We start from the raw sequence: 19,284 nt of genomic DNA, 5'->3' as shown, positions 1-19,284 counted from the left end.
AAAGATGTGTAAGGAAGGTGGATGGGCCACGCTAAATTGCCCTTAATTGGAAAGAAAATAATTGGGTATTCTAAAAAAAAATTTTAACTTGCATATAATCTATATAAAATTTCTCAGAACATCCCAACGCGCTTGAACACCGCCAGTCACTGTTCCCTTTCAAATGTAGCAAGATTTTAAATGCTTCTCATCTTAAGCCAATTGCTAAGAAGGCGTCAAGCCTGGGCACTTTGGGCCGGTGTGCCCCGGGTGAGTGTGCAAAGGGCCGCTTTCCATCATTTTCAGTTCCCTTTGACTCGGCGATCAGGCTGAAATGGTGTCGTAAATTAGAGTGGGACACTGTGCTAAACAGGAGTTCCCTTGGGTGAGAGGAAAATCGTTCCCAGCTCCGTGGTAAAAGTGCATTCGATGCCACAGTCTGGGATGTTGGAATGGGGGCTGCAGCGAATGACTTAAGTATTGAGGAACAAAGTGGGAAATGATTCTGATGCATCTGTACACAATCCGTTATTCGGTGGCAATGTTGGCTGGCGGTTTTGCTTTTTGTTGTGTGTTGACCTTGAATGAACTATTCAGCGTCTATTGGCGTTGAACTAACCTCACTTCGTGTTAATCGCTCTCTTCCCTCCCTCTCCTGCAATGTCCACTCTCCTCTTCCAGGCTGCACGCTGGTCTCAGCAAAAAACACACAGCTCGGAATGTTAAAAGTAGTTGTTTAAAAAAGATAATTTCGTTGCTTCTCTCGCCACAGAGGCTTCCCCGCCTGCTAAGAGATGCTCCAGCAGTTTATTTTAAATTAGGTGTTACTTTCCGTTAAACACAATCCAGTAGAGTTCCCTCCGCTGAAGACAAGTACTTCTTTTTAAATCATCGAATAGTTCCGGAGTTAGAAATTTAGTCTAGCGGATTTGAGCTCTATTCCAATAATTCTGGACCTATTTCTGCCCTGGCTCTGTGCGTGGTAGTTTGGAGCGTCAAGTTAGTTGGAGCTGAGAAAGACCCTTCGGTAGTTGGTCCTCTTGTGCTCATTCTATTCCACAATATGGTGTCCGTGCCTGTTTTCTGTGCCTCGGTGTCCCGCGTGTGTGTCTGTGAGTGAAACGGTGTCACTATGAGCGTGTTGCCGTGCTCTTGTGTTTGATGTGGTTTTGGCGTGACCCTATCTGTCACTTCGTGTTTCGTGTGTAGGTTCCCGGTGTGGCTTAGTGTGTGAGTGCTGTTTGTAAATGGTGTTGAGTGTGTATGTGTTTCTGTGTGAGAGACACAGCGCGTTTGTATTGCTGTGTGATTTTGCATTTGCTAGATTTACTGTGTGGGGTTTGGATGTGTTAATTTGTGTGAGTGAGAGTGTGTGTGTTACTGTGTGGGGGTTGGATGTGTAAATGTGTGAGAGAGTGTGTGTGTGTTACTGTGTGGGGTTTGGATGTGTTAATGTGTGTGAGAGAGAGTGTGTGTGTTACTGTGTGGGGTTTGGATGTGTTAATGTGTGTGAGAGAGAGTGTGTGTGTTACTGTGTGGGGTTTGGATGTGTTAATATGTGTGAGAGTGTGTGTGTGTGTGTTACTGTGTGGGGGTTGGATGTGTAAATGTGTGTGAGAGTGTGTGTGTTACTGTGTGGGATTTGGATGTGTTAATGTGTGTGAGAGAGAGTGTGTGTGTTACTGTGTGCGGTTTGGATGTGTTAATGTGTGTGAGAGAGAGTGTGTGTTACTGTGTGGGGTGTGGATGTGTTAGTGTGTGTGAGAGAGAGTGTCTGTTACTGTGTGGGGTGTGGATGTGTTAGTGTGTGTGAGAGAGAGTGTGTTACTGTGTGGGGTGTGGATGTGTTAGTGTGTGTGAGAGAGAGTGTGTGTTACTGTGTGGGGTGTGGATGTGTTAGTGTGTGTGAGAGTGTGTTACTGTGTGGGGTTTGGATGTGTTAGTGTGTGAGAGAGAGTGTTACTGTGTGGGGTGTGGGTGTGTTAGTGTGTGAGAGAGAGTGTGTGTTACTGTGTGGGGTGTGGATGTGTTAGTGTGTGTGAGAGAGAATGTAACTGGTTTTGGATGTGTCAAGTGTTTGCGTGTGAGAGAGTTTGTGTTAATGTGTTAGTGTGTGTATGAGTGTGTGTTGTGTGTGTGTTGCTGTGTGTTTGCTCTCTATTCCCAGTATGAGTTGTTGCAACTTCCGTGGACCCCAGTTGAACTTGGCTTTTAAAATAAATTCCAAATGTGAAATGTGAAACGGTGGAACTCGATACCAATTGGCGGAGATTGGAGGGAATCGGGGACACACTCGCGGTTCGTTCCTCCCAACCGCGAGGCATAGGTTAGAAAGAATCAACCAATCTCCCAGTCAGATCTGCTGATGGATAATATTCTGCAAACAAATTCAAAACTGTCGTTCAGTCTCATTTTGATGGGATATTTATAACATTGGCGCAAGGTGGCTCACAGGGAAATCTAGCTTTGAACAGCCAGGCAGTAACAATTCAATAATTAATCATGTGATAAGTATAAGAAATACCCCGTTAATGTTCACAGCCAGCAAGTAAATTGTGCGGTAACATCCCCCTGGAGATAGTAATGTTTTGGTGAGCAACATTTATTTATTATCTTTCACCCCTTCCAGATTGAAATTCAGACCCGGGTTTCCACCGTTGTTAGATTGTCTTTAATCTTTGAAGGTCCCGCACACCAGGGACTTTATATTCACCCTCAGACCGAACTCCCACTGTTCCCTGTCTTTCGACAGAATGTCAACAATGGTCAGACTCGAGGAAACTTCGTTACTTTCGCTTTTCAAAAAGTTACCAGTTGTGTTTTAACGCCGGCTGTATTCGTTGGTGGAGCCCTTTGATTCCCCCGCCCCCGGAGTCCAGCATTTTTTCACATGAAGCAGCTCCAGACCAGGCCTCCTGGACTAGTATTAATCACTTCAGGGAGGCGCTGAGGGATTGACCTGGGCTTTTTCACGCTGCTTTTAGGGGTCTCCCAGAACCCCGGAATTAAAGCTATTGTGAAAAAGGTTCCTGAAGTTTGTGAAACATTCCCCGCACACACCCGGCGGGACACTGCCTGGTGGGCGATAGACAAGCCTCAGGAGGTGCAGACTCCAAGAGGAATGATCTTTGGCGGAGAGGAGCCATCAGGTCGGCCGCTGCCTCAGATTGAGACTCGACCCCCGGGTAAACTGCGTCCCCGAGGTAAAAGGTGGGATTAATGAAGAAACTTTGGGGACAGCCCCGAAGCAGCGCACAGACAAACAGAGAGAAATTAGTGGGCACAGCAAACGATAACCCAAGTAGGATATTCCCGGAGGATTCTTTGCCTACGTAGGTCGGTGGGTGGTACCTGGGCTGTGGTGTGTTGATTCCTGCTTCTTTGCCCTTTCCAATGCCATTGAGGAAAGAATTAACAGAGAAGTGAGTGACAGATATCTGGGTGTCAGGAAACTTGCTCCTTGTTCGGTTTACCTTTTAATCACATTTAGCAGCTCCCCGTCACTGTTCACGGCACCTCAATTCCCAAAGACCCTGCAACGTCTAGGCAAGTCCCTCCTTATTTGGAACATCGGAACAGGAGTAGGCCATTCAGCCCCTCGAGCCTGTCCCGCCATTCAATGAGATCATGACTGATCTGTGACCTAAGTCCATGTAGCTGCCGTTGGCACATATCCCTTAATATCTTTGCTTAACAAGCTCCCCGTGTTTGCGTGGGTTTCGCCCCCACAACCCAAAAAGGTGTGCAGGGTAGGTGGATTGGCCACGTTAAATTGCCCCTTAATTGGAAAAAATGAATTGGGTACTCTAAATTAATTTTTTAAAATAAAAAAATCTTTGCTTAACAAAAATCTATCTCAGATTTAAAATGAACTGACCCAGCTTCAACTGCTGTTTGTGGGAGAGTATTCCAAACCTCTACCACTCTTTGAGTGAAGTGCTTCCTAACATCCATCCTGAACAGTTTGGCTCTAATTTTTAGATTATCCCCCTAGTTTTAGAATCTCCAACCAGTGGAAATAGTTTATCTTTATCTACCCTGTCTTTCCCTGTTAATATCTTGAATACTTTGAGCAGATCACCTTCTAAATTCTAACGAAAACAGGTCGAATTTGTGTAATCTTTCCTCGTAACCCGACCCCTGCAATCCAAGTATCATTTTTGTAAACCTACCTTGCACTTCCTCCAAGGCCAAACTATCCTTCTAAAGGTGCGGTGCCAGAACTGCTCACAGTGACTCCAACTGAGGTCTAACCAGGGTTTTGTATATCTGCAGCATATCCCCAGTATCTTTATATTCCAATCCTCTAGATATAAAGCGTTCCATTAGCCTTTTTGATTATTTTCTGCACTTGTTCCTGGCATTTTAAGGACCAATGCACCAGAACCCCAAGTCTGTTTTGACGTCGACTGTAGCTAACCTCTTTCCTTTTAGAAAGTACTCTGCTCTATCCTTTTTTGGTCCAAAATGGATAACCTCACACTTGCTTACATTAAATTCCATCTGCCATAATTGTTTTTGACTGTTACAACATAACGCGGCACTCAGAAGGTAAATACTGAAACAATGCCCTAAGTGTATCAGTTTGATCAAATCCCTTTGAAAAAGTATCAGTTACTGTGACTGTATTTCCTTCCTCGGTGAAACTCTGGCGCAGAATCTAAACGTCCCCACACTCATAGGGGTCATGTTTGGAGTGGACATCCCCACCGCCCGCGGAAAAGGAACTTCCCGCAGCAACGCCCGCCGCTCTGCACTTACTGCCGCAGTCAAAAGTCATGTGGAACCATCTGACCGATTGTTAGAAATGGTTAATTGTGGTTTATTGTCTTGTCTTGTCCTCTGTCTCACGGCAGAGGGCGCGCTCGCACGGCTGACCTCCTCCAGATCACTTCAGCAAGCTGCAGGCAGCATCAGCGAAAAGCACACACACACACCACGCTATCTTTGTGTAACTGGTGTAAATTACACCGGTCGCTATTAACACGGCAGACCACGCTATAGATTTGTTTAACTGTAATTAAAAGGGCCATTGTAACCTTGATTCGTCAGCAAGTGATCAAATTGTCCCTTCCCGCAGCTTCTAAAGCTGAAACGCCGTACATGTTGCAATTATTAAAAATTCAAACCCTATTAAGTCTATTTTTTTTGGCAAATGAATTCAAACTGGGGGTTCCTTCATTTCAGTTCGCCGCACAAAGCTTTTTGCCTATCTTTAGGCGGTAAATATTTTATAAGAATCCCAAGATGAACAGATTTTAAACAGCATTTCAAACCTAATTAGGCCCTCGGTATATTTCTCCTCGTGTATCTTTGTTTATATATTTACTTAGGAGGCAGGAAAACAACCAAAAGGTGAGCTTTCGAAATATAAAGTCAAAACGATACCAATTTTTTTAAACACACAAAATCTGCGGAGTTACAAGGACTACATTTATGTGTTTACTTTTCAAAGTATCATTGCTGTAATATACATTTATTCGCATGCCCATCTTCAACCAAATCTATTTCACCTGCAAGCGAATTTCAATTATACAGTGCATTATAATCGTTCGTCCGTGTGGAGTTTGCACATTCTCCCAGTGTCTGCGCGAGTCTCACCCCCACAACCCAAAGATGTGCAGGGTAGGTGGATTGGACAGGCTAAATTGCCCCTTAATTGGGAAAAAAAAGAATTGGGCACTCTAAATTTATATTAAAAGAAACATTCGTTCTGTTGCTCAGAAGTATTGCAAATTGTTAGTGTCTAAAACAATATCAATTAGGTTCCTCCAGAGATGTCAATACTAAAAGAACTCTTTAAGAGCGCAGCCTATGGATAGATAAGTGCAGCCGTTATGAAACGGGTGCATATTATGGGCAGTTAGCATTTTGTAAAATACACATTTTTAATAATCCGATTATAGGTAAAGCTAATAATCTGTAATCATTATTTTAATACTTTACCAATATTATTTGAATCCCCCCAGAAAACATTCCCAATCGGATTGGAGAGGTGCTGACTCCAGCACGTCAGAGTCACGCCTCAAAAAAACTTTTTTTTTAAATAAACGAACATTAGTTTATTCAGGGTGGTCTGGTTTGAAATGAATTTTAATGCGTTTAGCATTGTAGAATGAGACTCGCTAAAGCGCCGAACAACTCTAACCCAAAACGGAACAACCCAACAAATGTTTAAGCAAGAAGGCAGCTTTGTCAATCCAACAAACAAAATGTTACAGAATTATCAAATGGGACTGCACAGGAGGAGACATCGCGCCGGTGCTTGCTCTCTGAAAGATTTATCCAATTTGTTCCATTCCCCAATTCCTGTCTGATAATCCGTGAAAAAAAATCTTCCTTCAAGTAATGATCCAATTCTCTTCAGAAAGTTATTATTGAATCATCTCCCATCGCCCTTGAAGATAGCACATCCCACATCATCACAACCCGCTGCATAATTTTCCCTCTAACACTTTGTCAATTACCTTCACTCTGGGCCGCCTATTTTATATCTGAAAATAATAGTATTTTAGCTTGTAATTGGATTTAGCCTTAAAGGCGCGTTCTCGCCAATAGGTAACACATTTGTGATACAGTCTCAGTCGAATGTAGGAATTTAAGTATTTGACTGCAATGTATATTTGTCCCCGAGCGAGTGGCAGAATACATTTAAACGGAGCTCGCAAGTTAATGTCAATAATGCCGAGGTTTTATCCACGAATGTCTCAACTGAGGTGACACGCGGGTGCGCTTTACCTTCAAATTAATCGTTAAGAATACCTGAAACTGCCATCATCCCACTAACCTTGGCCACCCCAGCATGAGAAATGGCAGGGGGGAACTTTTTTTTTGAAAGATTCTTATAAATAGTAAATTCTTGATTTAAAAAGAAGTAATAATTTAGGAGCTTTTCACAGTAACTTCATTTGAAGCCTACTTGTGACAATAAGCGATTTTCATTTCATAATAATTTCTAGACGGCTGATTTTAACGCGAGAGGGTAGAGAGGATTTCTGATTATTATTATTTAAAAAAAGTTTTCAACGCCGTTCGAGAGGAAGGCAACAAGGTCGTTTCGAAAGTAAGAACATGCAGAATTCTCATCTCTCTCATGGAGCAGACGCTCAGCTGAGCGGGAGCACAGGAACCTGCCGGTTGCAACAATAACAAAACAAAAATGGTTACAAACCGCTCGTCAGTTTCGCTGCCGGGCGGGCGGATACTTTTTCTGATTTGATACATGTCCGCGCCTCCCGACCAATGTGAGCCCGCCCTTCGGCCGGCCACGCCGAAGTCATTGTGACGTCAGGCGGTCCATCCTGCGTGGTGACGTCCGGCGGGACGTGCGGCAGAGGGGAGGGAGGCGGGGGGATGGGAATCCACAACGTGCGGGGGAGGGGGGGGGGGACAGCCCGTTAACCCCAAATATTTGTTATCAGACATCCCGACAGCTCGCAGCTGATCTTTCACCGCAGTTTTAACACTTCCGTTTGTTGGGATCGGTGCTTCCCTCTTTCTGCATGGTGGATATCATTTGTAACACACCTTTTCTTGGTGCTATGGGGGATCATTGCAAAAGTAAGTACAACATGCCTTGCAGGGAGGGTGGGAGGGGGGAAACAAGCCTGCATTGTATCCCCCCACTCCCCCTAGTTTCTCCCACAACTGAAAATGATACATATGTGTAATAACAAGTGTCAGTGCTAGCTGGATGTTCAGTGGGTTACCTTGAGCCTCTTCAAGCGCCCGCAACTCACCTTTGTGCTTTTTTCTCTCCCCTCCTCCCTTCAATGTTTAGATGCCAGTCTAAGCCGCGAAAAGATTAAACAAAAAGTGCAACGATTAGTTTCCAAGGGTAAAATGCTCAGTGCAAATGTTTTGTCCTGTCAGAGAAACACGGGATTGCCATGTGTGTAGGGTGCGGGAGCCAGATCCACGACCAGTTCATCCTGCGGGTGTCCCCGGATCTGGAGTGGCACGCCGCCTGCTTGAAGTGCGCCGAGTGCAGCCAGTACCTGGACGAGAGCTGCACTTGTTTCGTGAGGGACGGCAAGACTTACTGCAAGAGGGATTACATTAGGTGAGGAAGCGGTGCATGGAGCAAAATGCAAAAAGGGGTTTGGGGGTGGGGAGTGGAATCTAACGAGGAACCCAGAGTCGCCACAATGTTTCAAATGATTGCAACAAACTGCAACCTGGGAGATTGCAACTAAAACTCTCGCACTACGAATGTCATCCTTATTAAACCATCACCGATTTCAGGAATTAGATCCATTTTTTTCCCTCTCCCCTGGCGGACATCCAGCTGAAAATGTTATTTGTACAGCGCCTGGTTTTGTTTTTTAAACATGGGTTGGGGTGTGAATTTCGTTTGTTGATAATGCGGGACAACAGCAAGCGTTCAGTCACCAAACATGTGTGTGTGTGGGGGGGGGGGAATGTTGCAGTCATATTGAAGTTAAATACATTTTTTTTCTCTTCACCCCCCCCCCCCCCTCACCCCAATTCCCCCCCTCACCCCAATTCCCCACCTCCTCTTTCCTCCCACCACCGCAGATTGTTCGGGACTAAGTGCGCCAAGTGCAGTTTGACTTTCAGCCGGAGCGATTTCGTGATGAGGGCTCGGAACCGCGTCTACCACATCGACTGCTTCCGCTGTGTGGCGTGCAGCCGCCAGCTCGTCCCCGGCGACGAGTTCGCCCTCCGGGACGACGAGCTCTTTTGCCGAGCCGATCACGAGGTGGTGGAGAGAGCCTCGGCCGGGGGTGACCCCCTGAGCCCGGTCCCCGGCGGCAGAACCCTCCAGATGGCAGGTTAAGAGAGGAGGGGGTGGAGGAGGGGAGGGTGGGGGAGACAGTCAGCTGCACACAGGCAGGCAGCCCCCCCCCCCCCCCCCCAGTCGCTGACTTGACCTTCAGCCTAAATCTAATAAGCACATTTTTCAATTAGCAAATAGGAATATTGAGGGGAGGGAAAGTGTATGAGAAGGCAGACAATACTGTTACACCCATAAATCCCCCCCACCCACCCATTGTCCTTCAGTCTACCCCAGCTGAAGTTGCACTTGATGTTAAATATATCTGGATTTATGTATTATCGAAGAAATTTGGTGTCGCGGGTTTAGCAATGAAACAATTTTGTCACCGTTTATAATCTCCCTTATTTTCCAGGATGTGCCTTTAACCAAATATATTTGTAGGAAAGCCGCATAAAAATATAGAATCTGGTGCAAATAGCCGCACATAAGAAGCGAGCAAGCTGGGAGTGCAAAAACAAATGAAATCTTTTATTTTTCAGGCCTAAATTTTTTTTAAAAAGACACCTCCGGCCTCGCTTATCCATTTCCAGCGGCTCCCTGTAAATCTCAACAAATTTTAAATCGAGACGGTAAACAATCTGAATTCGTACATCAGATATTTCAGCTCAAAACGTTTCGGGGAAGACTTTTGGTTGCGAGAGATTGGGGGCAGGCGTTTAAAGCGAATTAGATTCGGCTTTACAAAATACTGTTGACACCCCTGTGCCTTTCAGGGACACGTTTAAAGAATCCACGGTGCGGAATTCGCTGAGATTTAACGAAATAGCTGTTGCGTGGGGTTGCAGATTTCGCTGTAGGTTTACAGCGTGGCGAGTATCATAGATTATCATAGAATTTACAGTGCAGTATTTTCAGTGATTTAATGTATCTCTGACTATAGATACATATATACGTGAGAGCTCAAACTGCTAATATATCAGGACGCGGCACTGTAGACTGATCGCCAGATTGTACAACGTTTGCATACATACACACACAAGGTGCAAGGGCTGGTGTGCAGATTGGAGATGGGACTGTGCAGCTTCCCCCGAAATTGAATTGTTGTCGGGTGCATTTTGAAACTTGTTTGTCCTGTTAGGAGAGGCTTGGAGCCGTCTCCGGGTTTAAATGAAGTCCGAATTAAATGTTTTATTTTAAAAAAAATAAACAATCACCCTGTGCCCCATATTGGAGAATCCAAGTGGATGTTAGAGGTTTGTGTTTGTCATGTCTGTGTCTGTCTGTGTGTGACTTGTTGGTGCCTATTTTTTTGGGGGGGGGGCCTGTATGTTTTATTTTTTTGTAATTGTTGTTGTTATGGCTGCTTCGCAGCAGAGCCGATCTCGGCCCGCCAGCCCTCCCTGAGGCCTCACGTCCACAAGCAGCAGGAGAAGACGACCCGGGTGCGGACGGTCCTGAACGAGAAGCAGCTGCACACGCTGCGGACCTGCTACGCGGCCAACCCCAGGCCGGACGCCCTGATGAAGGAACAACTGGTGGAAATGACCGGCCTCAGTCCCCGGGTCATCAGGGTCTGGTTTCAGAACAAGCGCTGCAAGGATAAAAAGAAAATCAACTTCATTAAGCAGATCCAACAGCAACAACACGGCGACAAAACCGTGAGTAGGCCTGCAACTCCTGAATAAAAAGTATTTAATTTCAGGAATGACAAGCAGGGGAGAGATCCCACAAACCCCTCTCTCAGCCACGGAAGAAATAGACTTTATTTTTGTTGATCTGATAGACTCGGGCTGTTTGCTCTGCGTTAGTCAGTGGCCTGTACAGTGAGCAAGTGGGGCAGAGTTAACATGCTGCTGATTTTGTGGAAGTCCATTCAATTAAGATTAAAAACTCCCAAACATTCAAACCAAGCGGCCAGTCGGTCGATGATGATGGAAGCGGTGGAAATTGTCGGTGACCCTGTGGGGGCCAGTCTAAAATAAAAGTGTAGATAGCCCAGAATAGGATTTTTAAGAGTTTGAGATGGACGGTAATAATTGGGCAGGTCGGATTTTTTTTTTAAACTGTAAAACAGGGAAACCCGAATGAACTCACTCTTCCCCCCCCCCCCCCCCCCCTTCTGAATCTGATAAATGATTCGGGTTCCCTGTTTGTAAAGGGTTTCCAAGATCGCCAGTGACCGCAAGTTCACTTGTTTATTTAAATGGTTGTTTTAAAGTGATATCCAGACTGGGACCGCGCCGGGTCCAAGTCGAAAGTCAACGAGATGTTCATCACAGCCGACGAAGTGTAGACACGGCTGTCACACACAGTCAGGAGTGATGGGGCCTTAGGGGTGCCGTAGACAGGAGTATGGAACAAAACAAAAATGCTGCTTGTGTGAAGAATACAGCCCAGGTTCCCTGTCTTCGGTAATCACAAAGCCCCTGGTAGCGAAGATTACACCGGTTGATGTAGAATGGGTTATGATTGAGGAATTTCAGCCACTTTGATTGTTTTTGGGGGGGTGAGGGGTTTATAGCCTGTCCCCGGCATGTGTGTTGTGAAAGTGTAATTTGAAAACCAGGTCCCAGCCAGCGAAATCTCAACAGAGGAATCCGCTGAAGATTGCGTTCCCCAAAGAACGTGTTTTGGATTTTATCACAGACCCATTTTGCGCCTGTTGGAAGTGCCAATTCATATTGAGTCTGTGGCGAGAATGGGAGTAAACAGCATCGATAATAGTGTAGGAGGAAGAGACGATTTGGTCACGGGTCCGGGGACAGTCAATGCTTCAGCCGGTTTCTAAAGGAGATGGGACGGTTTTGTTATAACAATGTTACAGGATTGTCTATTCGGGGCGATGGGAGAGTAGCTGTTTCTCTCTCTCGCTCTCTGTCTTGTAGGTCCACTCTAGACAGTGGCGGACGTTTAGTGCGGGAGAGGTGGATTTATTCAAAATAAACACTTTGTTTAGACTCCCCCCACACACACATTGGGTTGGAGAGAAATCGTGCGAAGCCCATTTAAACGATGCAAATACCATTTCATGGCTTCGCTCCCTATCTGTCTGGGGAACGGTTATGGCGAATACAGAGGGTAGTCCCAATAAATCCTAGATGCCTGCCTGTGAATTAGATCTGTTTTTAAAAAGTGGTATATTTATACAGCAGTAATGATGCGGGAGCACCTTGGCAGACGGGCAATGTCTGAACGATATAAAAAAAACAGACACGCCATCCAGTTTATTTAGCCACTCAATCAATGTTATATTTATCAGGTTGTGCGGCGAGATGTTTGGTGTTATTATTCCAATCGTTGTGCAAAACAAACAATTGATAGGCAGTGTCTAGGGACACGGGGTTGTTTAGAAAAGCAATTGCGAGCCTCAAAGGTGAACTAAATTGTGGCATCGAGTCACAAAGAATTGAGACAAAATCCTGGTGTGAAGGAATTGGAGTTGGCGTATGCACTGACTGCCCTCATCGCGTGTGTGGGGTACTGGTAGTGTATGCGGTGCTGATGCTCTCTCTCTCTGTCCCCCTCCCTCCCCCACCACACACACACACACACACACAGAGTCTGCAAGGCTTGACGGGGACGCCGATGGTCGCGGGCAGCCCGATCCGGCACGATGGGTCCGTGCAAGGGAACGCGGTGGAGGTTCAATCCTACCAGCCGCCCTGGAAAGCACTCAGCGAGTTCGCGCTCCAGACGGAGCTCGATCAACCTGCCTTTCAACAGCTGGTAAGTGTGAGAGCCCAGTCCATGTGGGGTGTGGGGGTGGGGGTGGGGTGGTGGTGGTGGTGGGGGTGGGTGGGGGGGGGGAGGAGAGAGAGCCCACCACCACTACCAACCCCCGGGATCCCCTCCCCCTCCAGTAAATAAATGGGATGGGGACCTCGAAAACGGTTGCATTTTAACCCCCTTTTCGCATGGGGACATTCCATCATTTCTCTCCCTAGCGAAATTGAAGATTCGATAAGTTACATATAAGCGCACAGAACACCTCCCCCAACTGTGTGGAAATTGAAGAATGAACTGCCTAATAAAACAATTATATTTTTATAGCGCCGGTACCATCCAAAAGCGCTTAACACGTGTATTACAAACAAAATGAAATTGAGCTCCATGAGGAGCTATTAAATTTAATTAAATGACCAATAGCTCGGCCAGGTTTTACCGCTACAACATTCATGGCGTTGGAAGTTAAATGTTTAACTTTAAAGCAGTGATAGGTGTAAAATATTAAAGGGCCATTCAGATCGGACACCTCTGCTTCCAGTGTGTGGGGCAGGGATCCATTCAGTCGCTATCTGATGTTCTGCTTTGTGTTCTGTTTGAGGGGGCCCCAATCCGGATTTAATTCAAAGTTTGTTAAATTGGTTTTCAGAACGAGGCCTGATTCCGATTTGGTTTTGAAATGAGCATTTGGGGGGGGGGGCAGTTTAGGGGGTGGAAGAAACTCCCGCGGCATCTGGGTGCATACAAAGATGCAATATTACTCCTGGGTGAGTGGAGACACATCCACCAAAATAGCAACATTGTCAAACACAGGGTCCCAGCCCACCTGGTCTCGACCACTGGGGAAGAGCACATTTCAATTTGCATAATCATGTCCTGGGTTATCTGACTAATAGGCCACCTCGCAGTGCCCCCTGCCCCGAATCACTGATTGGAAAAGGGCATTACACCAGCAGGACAGATTAACCCTGTCTGGGTGCCCTCTATTCACTCAAGGCACGGAGATGTAACACTCAGTGCTCGTTAGATACAAGCGCTACATGGTATTATCTCATGGTTCAGTGAGATTCAGCAGCCTGAAACGTCCGGCAAGATATCAAGTGGTCATCCACCCTCAACATCGGAGACTGTACACTGACAGTAACTTCCCAGGAATCACCCCCACCCCAGCCCGCCCTACCAGACCGTCCATCCCCACCCTCACTTGGAACAGCAAATATATTTGAGGCCACAAATATTTTGTAAAAATAAAAATCACCTGGACCTGTTCAGTGAGTTCAGCCGAGTCTCTGCCTATTTCCTAACTGTCTCAAACAGAATTGGCCTTCAGCTAGACCTGTGCAATAAAACATGTAATAAATTGAGGTGGGATATTTAGAATTTTTGCTTACAATGTGAGCTGCAGATACTTGTGCACAGTGTATATTGCTGAAAAAAATATTAATTTATGGTGAAAGATGTGTATAATATATGCACATTATACAGTTCTGTATAATTATATGTCCTATATAAATTGCACATGCCAAGCATATTTCTGTATAGTATATATGATTGGACAGCATTTGGATTATAAACATGCACCAACTAATGGGCATGTATTTATATAGAATACACCACTGATCTCGGGTCCCTGTATCTCCCAAAATGCTTTAGAGCCTAGAATTAAAAATTATACACTGCCAGCTGCCACTAAGAGATCAGTCATTTTTTGAGGGTGGTATTAGTTACCAGGCAAGACAGGAGGGGAAATCCACTAGCTTTCTTCCGAGAAATTATTTAGATAAGGGTGAGCCTACAGACAAGCCTCAGTTTAACATCTGATCCAAAGTGTGCATTTGAGACAGTGCAGCACCCCCTCTGTGACTGCACTGGTGCTTCAGCAAGCCTAATGGGCCATATTGCGCAGCAGAGATGATGGTGAGGTCCAATTATTTATCCGGAAATCAGTCATCAAAAGCACACATGTAGTTAAACACAGAAATGCAGAAGTGTTTGCCCGATATTTCTGGCTCCTCTAAGATCTGCACCATAACGTGCCACTTCATCTTGTCCAAAACCTGAAGTTGCTGCACCTACTCCCTTAGGTAAGGAATAAACTTGCTAGAAAAAGTTAGAACCAGTCCATTATTTTTTAAAATAAATTTAGAGCACCCAATTCATTTTTTCCAATTAAGGGGCAATTTAGCATGGCCAATCCACCTAGCCTGCACATCTTTGGGATGTGGGGGCGAAAGACACGGGGAGGATGTGCAAACTCCACACAGACAGTGACCCAGAAACGGGATTGAACCTGAGACCTCGGCACCATGGTGCTGCAGTGCTAACCACTGCACCACCATGCTGCCCTCCAAGTACCCTTTTAACAGTGTGATCATTCTTAATTACTGCCAAATTATCTCTCTGGCATTGAAAATTATTTTTAAAGTGTGGAGTCTCATTCCTTCAGATTTGAACTATTTTAGAAATACGTCAAATGAAAACACATTATTACTTTTTCTTTCACTCTCTTTATCTCATTCTTTTAACTGAATATTCGTTTCATTCAGTTTGTTTTATTCTCTCTCCCGGGTCTGTCTTTGAGTTCAATATTCTAATTGGCACTCCCGGGCTGAAACTCTGTTTGGCTCATTGAGGATTCTTCAAAGTGATCAGTTAAGGGGACACATAGTTGCTTGCCCCAATCATATGGGTCCTAGAGCCCCTGAAGAGGACAGGATGCTTTGCCTTTTCACTGACGGGAACCTCCAGTGCACACATTCAGACAAAGCCAATGGACCCAGAGAAAGCCACTGCGATGAGCAGGGTGCAAAATGTGGCATAGTCGACTCCTGACCCCAATTCAAGGTGTTTTGTTTCTTAGGTGGCACGGTAGCACAATGGTTAGCACTGTTGCTTCACAGCTCCAGGGAGCCAGGTCCGATTCCCGGCTTGGGTCACTGCCTGTGCGGAGTCTGCACGTTCTCCCCGTGTCTGCGTGGGTTTCCTCCGGGTGCTCCGGTTTCCTCCCACAGTCCAAAGATGTGCAGGTTAGGTGGATTGGGCATGCTAAATTGCCCTTAGTGTCCAAAAAGGTTTAGGTGGGGTTACTGGGCTCCGGTTGGAGGTGTGGGCTTAAGTAGGGTGCTCGTTCCAAGGGCCGGTTCAAACTCGATGGGCCGAATGGCCTCCCCCTGCACTGTAAAGCCTATAATTCTATTAAAAAGACGTTTTATTTGCTTCTCGGAGTGATACGGGTTTGGAATAATTTACTGAGCCTATTAATGGAGAGGGTGGGGTTGGTGTTAATTCAATTTCACCTAGTTTCTATTATTTAAAAAAATATAAAAAATTTAGAGTACCCAATCAATTTTTTCCAATTAAGGGGCAATTTTTTTTTTTTTAGCGTGACCAATCCACCTAGCCTGCACATCTTTTGGGTTGTGGGGGCGAAACCCACACAAACACGGGGAGAATGTGCAAACTCCACACGGACAGTGACCCAGAGCCGGGATCGAACCTGGGACCTTGGTGCTGAGAGGCAGCAGTGCTAACCCACTGCGCCACCATGCTGCCCACCCAGTTTCTATAATAAGAGAAGTTGGAAAGGAAGGTGCGTTCATCAAGCAGTCAAACAGGCTGAGTGTCAACTTGCAAAATCCTTCCAACACCCACCACTTGGAGGCGGTAAGAACATAGAACATAGAACAATACAGCGCAGTACAGGCCCTTCGGCCCACGATGTTGCACCGAAACAAAAGCCATCTAACCTACACTATGCCATTATCATCCATATGTTTAGTGGGAGAGTGAAAGAAAAGAGTGGGAGAGATTCCTTGCTAGTCACAGGATGGAAGGAAATTGGAACCTCTACTATCAGGATCCGTAGCTCCAGGCTGCAATGTGCCTGTACAAACGTGCAGGGTTTGTTTTTGCATTAATATTAATAAAATATCTAAAATAAAGTTTCGAAACGGTCATCACAGGAAATGCAGTGATACATAAGATTACTACATAGATTCTGTTGCATTGTTGAGGCGCTTCAATACGATCAAAGGAACATTATAATTACAGAAAGTGTTGTCCAGGACTGCCTGACTCACATTGAAAGTGCACGGCGAATGTTACATGTATCACAATTGTACCGAAACACCTCAGAGTGAAACTTAATCAGTGTCAGAAGTGTGTGTTGCAACTGGGGGGGGGAGGGGGGGGGGGGGGGGGGGGAGAATCTGATTGCTGCTGACAGCACTGGGCTCAATTCTTTTTCTGTTTTTTTTGGGGGGGCGGGGGGGGGGGGGGGCTCCTGTGCTGGAGGTTGTGGGGCGGACAGAGGACTGGGAAAAAAGAGGGTTCGTTAGCGCAGAGAGGAATTTTCTCCATCTACCATGCAATTCGAATATTCCTTCGAATATTTCTGCTTTGCAAGTGTCCAAATCGATTGGCCTATTCCCGGCTACATCGTGTTAAATGGTTACAGACTGCATTTACGATGTAACCTAATGAATTTGTAACTTGTGAATTTCACATTGCCCAATCTGACAAAGGGTAACGCTGCTGAATATGTGTCCCCTCTGCCCCTTGTTAAACCACCTATGAACATTGGCGCTTTTTATTGAGGCATGTGTGCTTTTTGTTTAGCTCTACACGCCCGGGGCGACTCTTGGAGTGATAGGACTGCTCTCCCTGTGTATTTATCCCCCACTTTTGGCCTCCCACAGGTAACCTTCTCAGAAGCCGGCTCTCTGCCCAACTCCTCTGGAAGTGATGTGACCTCCCTGTCCTCGCAGTTGCCGGACACCCCGAACAGCATGGTACCCAGCCCTGTGCAGACGTGAGAGATGCTCCTGCAGACCCGTCACTGCATGTTCCCAAGACCCCCGCATGTTGAAAGAGCAGCTACAGAGCAAGAAAACCTCTCCTCGCTCCCACTTTTATATATATATAGATATATATCAGAGAGACTCGCAATGGCTTCCAACAATATGCACATGGAATTTTTACATACGAACATACTGCCACCACAGACAACTTGTTGATGAATCTTCGAGTTGTAAATACATCGAAGCCAAATTCGGAGACTATAGACTGACGGGAGAGACAGGAGGCGGATTGTGGAGGGTTGAATATTCAAGATATCGAACGGGTGAGGACCAGAACACGATTGTCTTTAAAAAAAAACACACAAATCTATTCTTCCTGAAGTTAGCTTGAAAATGTTGCCTCTCACTCAGGGTTGTGAGCCTGGTGGAATTTCGCCTCCCTCCCTCTCTACTAGATCTGAAAACGTCCATTTATTGTCTCACTCCAGCGATTCGATTCTCAGACAAGACACTAAACACCCTCCCACAATCTCTTCTTGATTGTTTCAACAACAACAAAAAATCAGCATGATCACTGGAAAATGTTACAGTATGGAAGCATTTTTTTTCTAGAAAAAAAACACACGAGTTAAAAGTGTATATGTACCAAACTCGACGGAGAGAGAAACTATGTGAATCTCTTAAAGAATGGAAGTAAGTTATTTGCTATTTATTGTAAGAGACACAGTTGATAATGGGATTAAATATTTGATCTTAATAAAGTTATCAGTTCTGCCATCTGTCAGTTGTGTAAAATGTTAGAACAGAGACACCGTTCAAACTGGAAGGGGCGAGGGAAATCTCAATAAACGGTCTCCCAAATAACCTGAAATTCCCAACTTGCAGGGAATTTAACCATTATTTCATCACCACTTTAGAAAAGAGAGGCAGTAAAGATGGTCAATAAGAATTAAATCTGATCTCTCTCTCTATATATATTTAAAACACCAGAAAGTGGTAGGGGAATATTATGGGCATTTACAATAACCATGTATATAAAGTGAAAGAGTTTAAAATCCAATTTGTGAGTAGAATATATCCTTACATATATATTCTGTAGAAACTGACATGTCCACGAGATTGAGACAGGGAACGGCGGTTTCCCTGTAAATATGTTTCAGACGTGGAGACATCAATTACCAAGGGTTGGATCTGAGTGACAGCTCGGCGGGGTCAAGCCGATACTTCAGATCTCGACTCACGGCTGCTCTTATGGCCTCACCCACAGTATCAGTAGTTAGTAATTCATATATTAAGATTAATGAAGTTGAGATAAAGGCACCGAAATACCAAACATAGGAGTGGTGGGGGGGATAGATAGATAGGTAGATAGATGGGGGTAGATAGACGGAGGTAGATAGATACATAGATAGATAGATGAAGGTAGGTAGATAGATAGACGGAGGTAGATAGATAGATACATAGATAGATAGACAGAGGTAAATAGATACATAGATAGATGTAGGTAGGTAGATAGATACATAGATAGATGTAGATAGGTAGATAGATAGACATAGGTAGATTTATAGATGGAGGTAAATAGATACATAGATAGACAGAGGTAGATAGATGCATAGATGTAGATAGGTAGATAGATAGACCTAGGTAGATTTATAGATAGACGGAAGTAGATAGATACATAGATAGATAGATACATAGATAGATGGAGGTAGGTAGATAGATATATAGATAGATAGACAGATAGACAGAGGTAGATAGATAGATAGCTAGATGGAGGTAGATAGATACATAGATAGACGGAGGTAGATAGAGGGGCTGGTTTAGCACACTGGGCTAAATCGCTGGCTTTTAAAGCAGACCAAGGCAGGCCAGCAGCACAGTTCAATTTCCGTGCCGGCCTCCCCGAACAGGCGCCGGAATGTGGCGACTAGGGGCTTTTCACAGTAACTTCATTTGAAGCCTACTTGTGACAATAAGCAATTTTAATTTCATTTTTTCAAACATAGATAGATGTAGGTAGATAGATACATAGATATAAATAGA

The 19,284-nt window shown here is 45.1% G+C and overlaps 1 protein-coding gene across 3 annotated transcripts; it reads left to right on the top strand.

Annotated features, from left to right (window-relative positions):
- Window positions 1-7,383: 7,383 nt before the first annotated feature.
- On the top strand, window positions 7,384-18,020 carry LOC140404362 (insulin gene enhancer protein ISL-1-like). Of its 3 annotated transcripts, none has more exons than XM_072492787.1 (6): window positions 7,384-7,539; window positions 7,852-8,041; window positions 8,518-8,774; window positions 10,094-10,377; window positions 12,278-12,445; window positions 17,140-18,020. In XM_072492787.1, exons 1-6 carry the CDS (start codon window positions 7,482-7,484, stop codon window positions 17,254-17,256), a joined length of 1,074 nt encoding a protein of 357 aa, XP_072348888.1. In that variant the 5' UTR covers window positions 7,384-7,481; the 3' UTR covers window positions 17,257-18,020. The 3 variants fall into 3 exon arrangements, with proteins under 3 accessions (XP_072348888.1, XP_072348887.1, XP_072348889.1); XM_072492786.1 differs by having other exon boundaries at window positions 10,091-10,377; XM_072492788.1 differs by having other exon boundaries at window positions 7,402-7,539; window positions 7,760-8,041; window positions 10,091-10,377.
- The last annotated feature ends 1,264 nt before the right edge of the window (window positions 18,021-19,284 follow it).

The sequence above is a fragment of the Scyliorhinus torazame genome, chromosome 30, assembly GCF_047496885.1.
Source record: "Scyliorhinus torazame isolate Kashiwa2021f chromosome 30, sScyTor2.1, whole genome shotgun sequence".
Lineage (NCBI taxonomy): Eukaryota > Metazoa > Chordata > Chondrichthyes > Carcharhiniformes > Scyliorhinidae > Scyliorhinus > Scyliorhinus torazame.
This window is presented reverse-complemented; position numbering and strand designations above follow the sequence as displayed.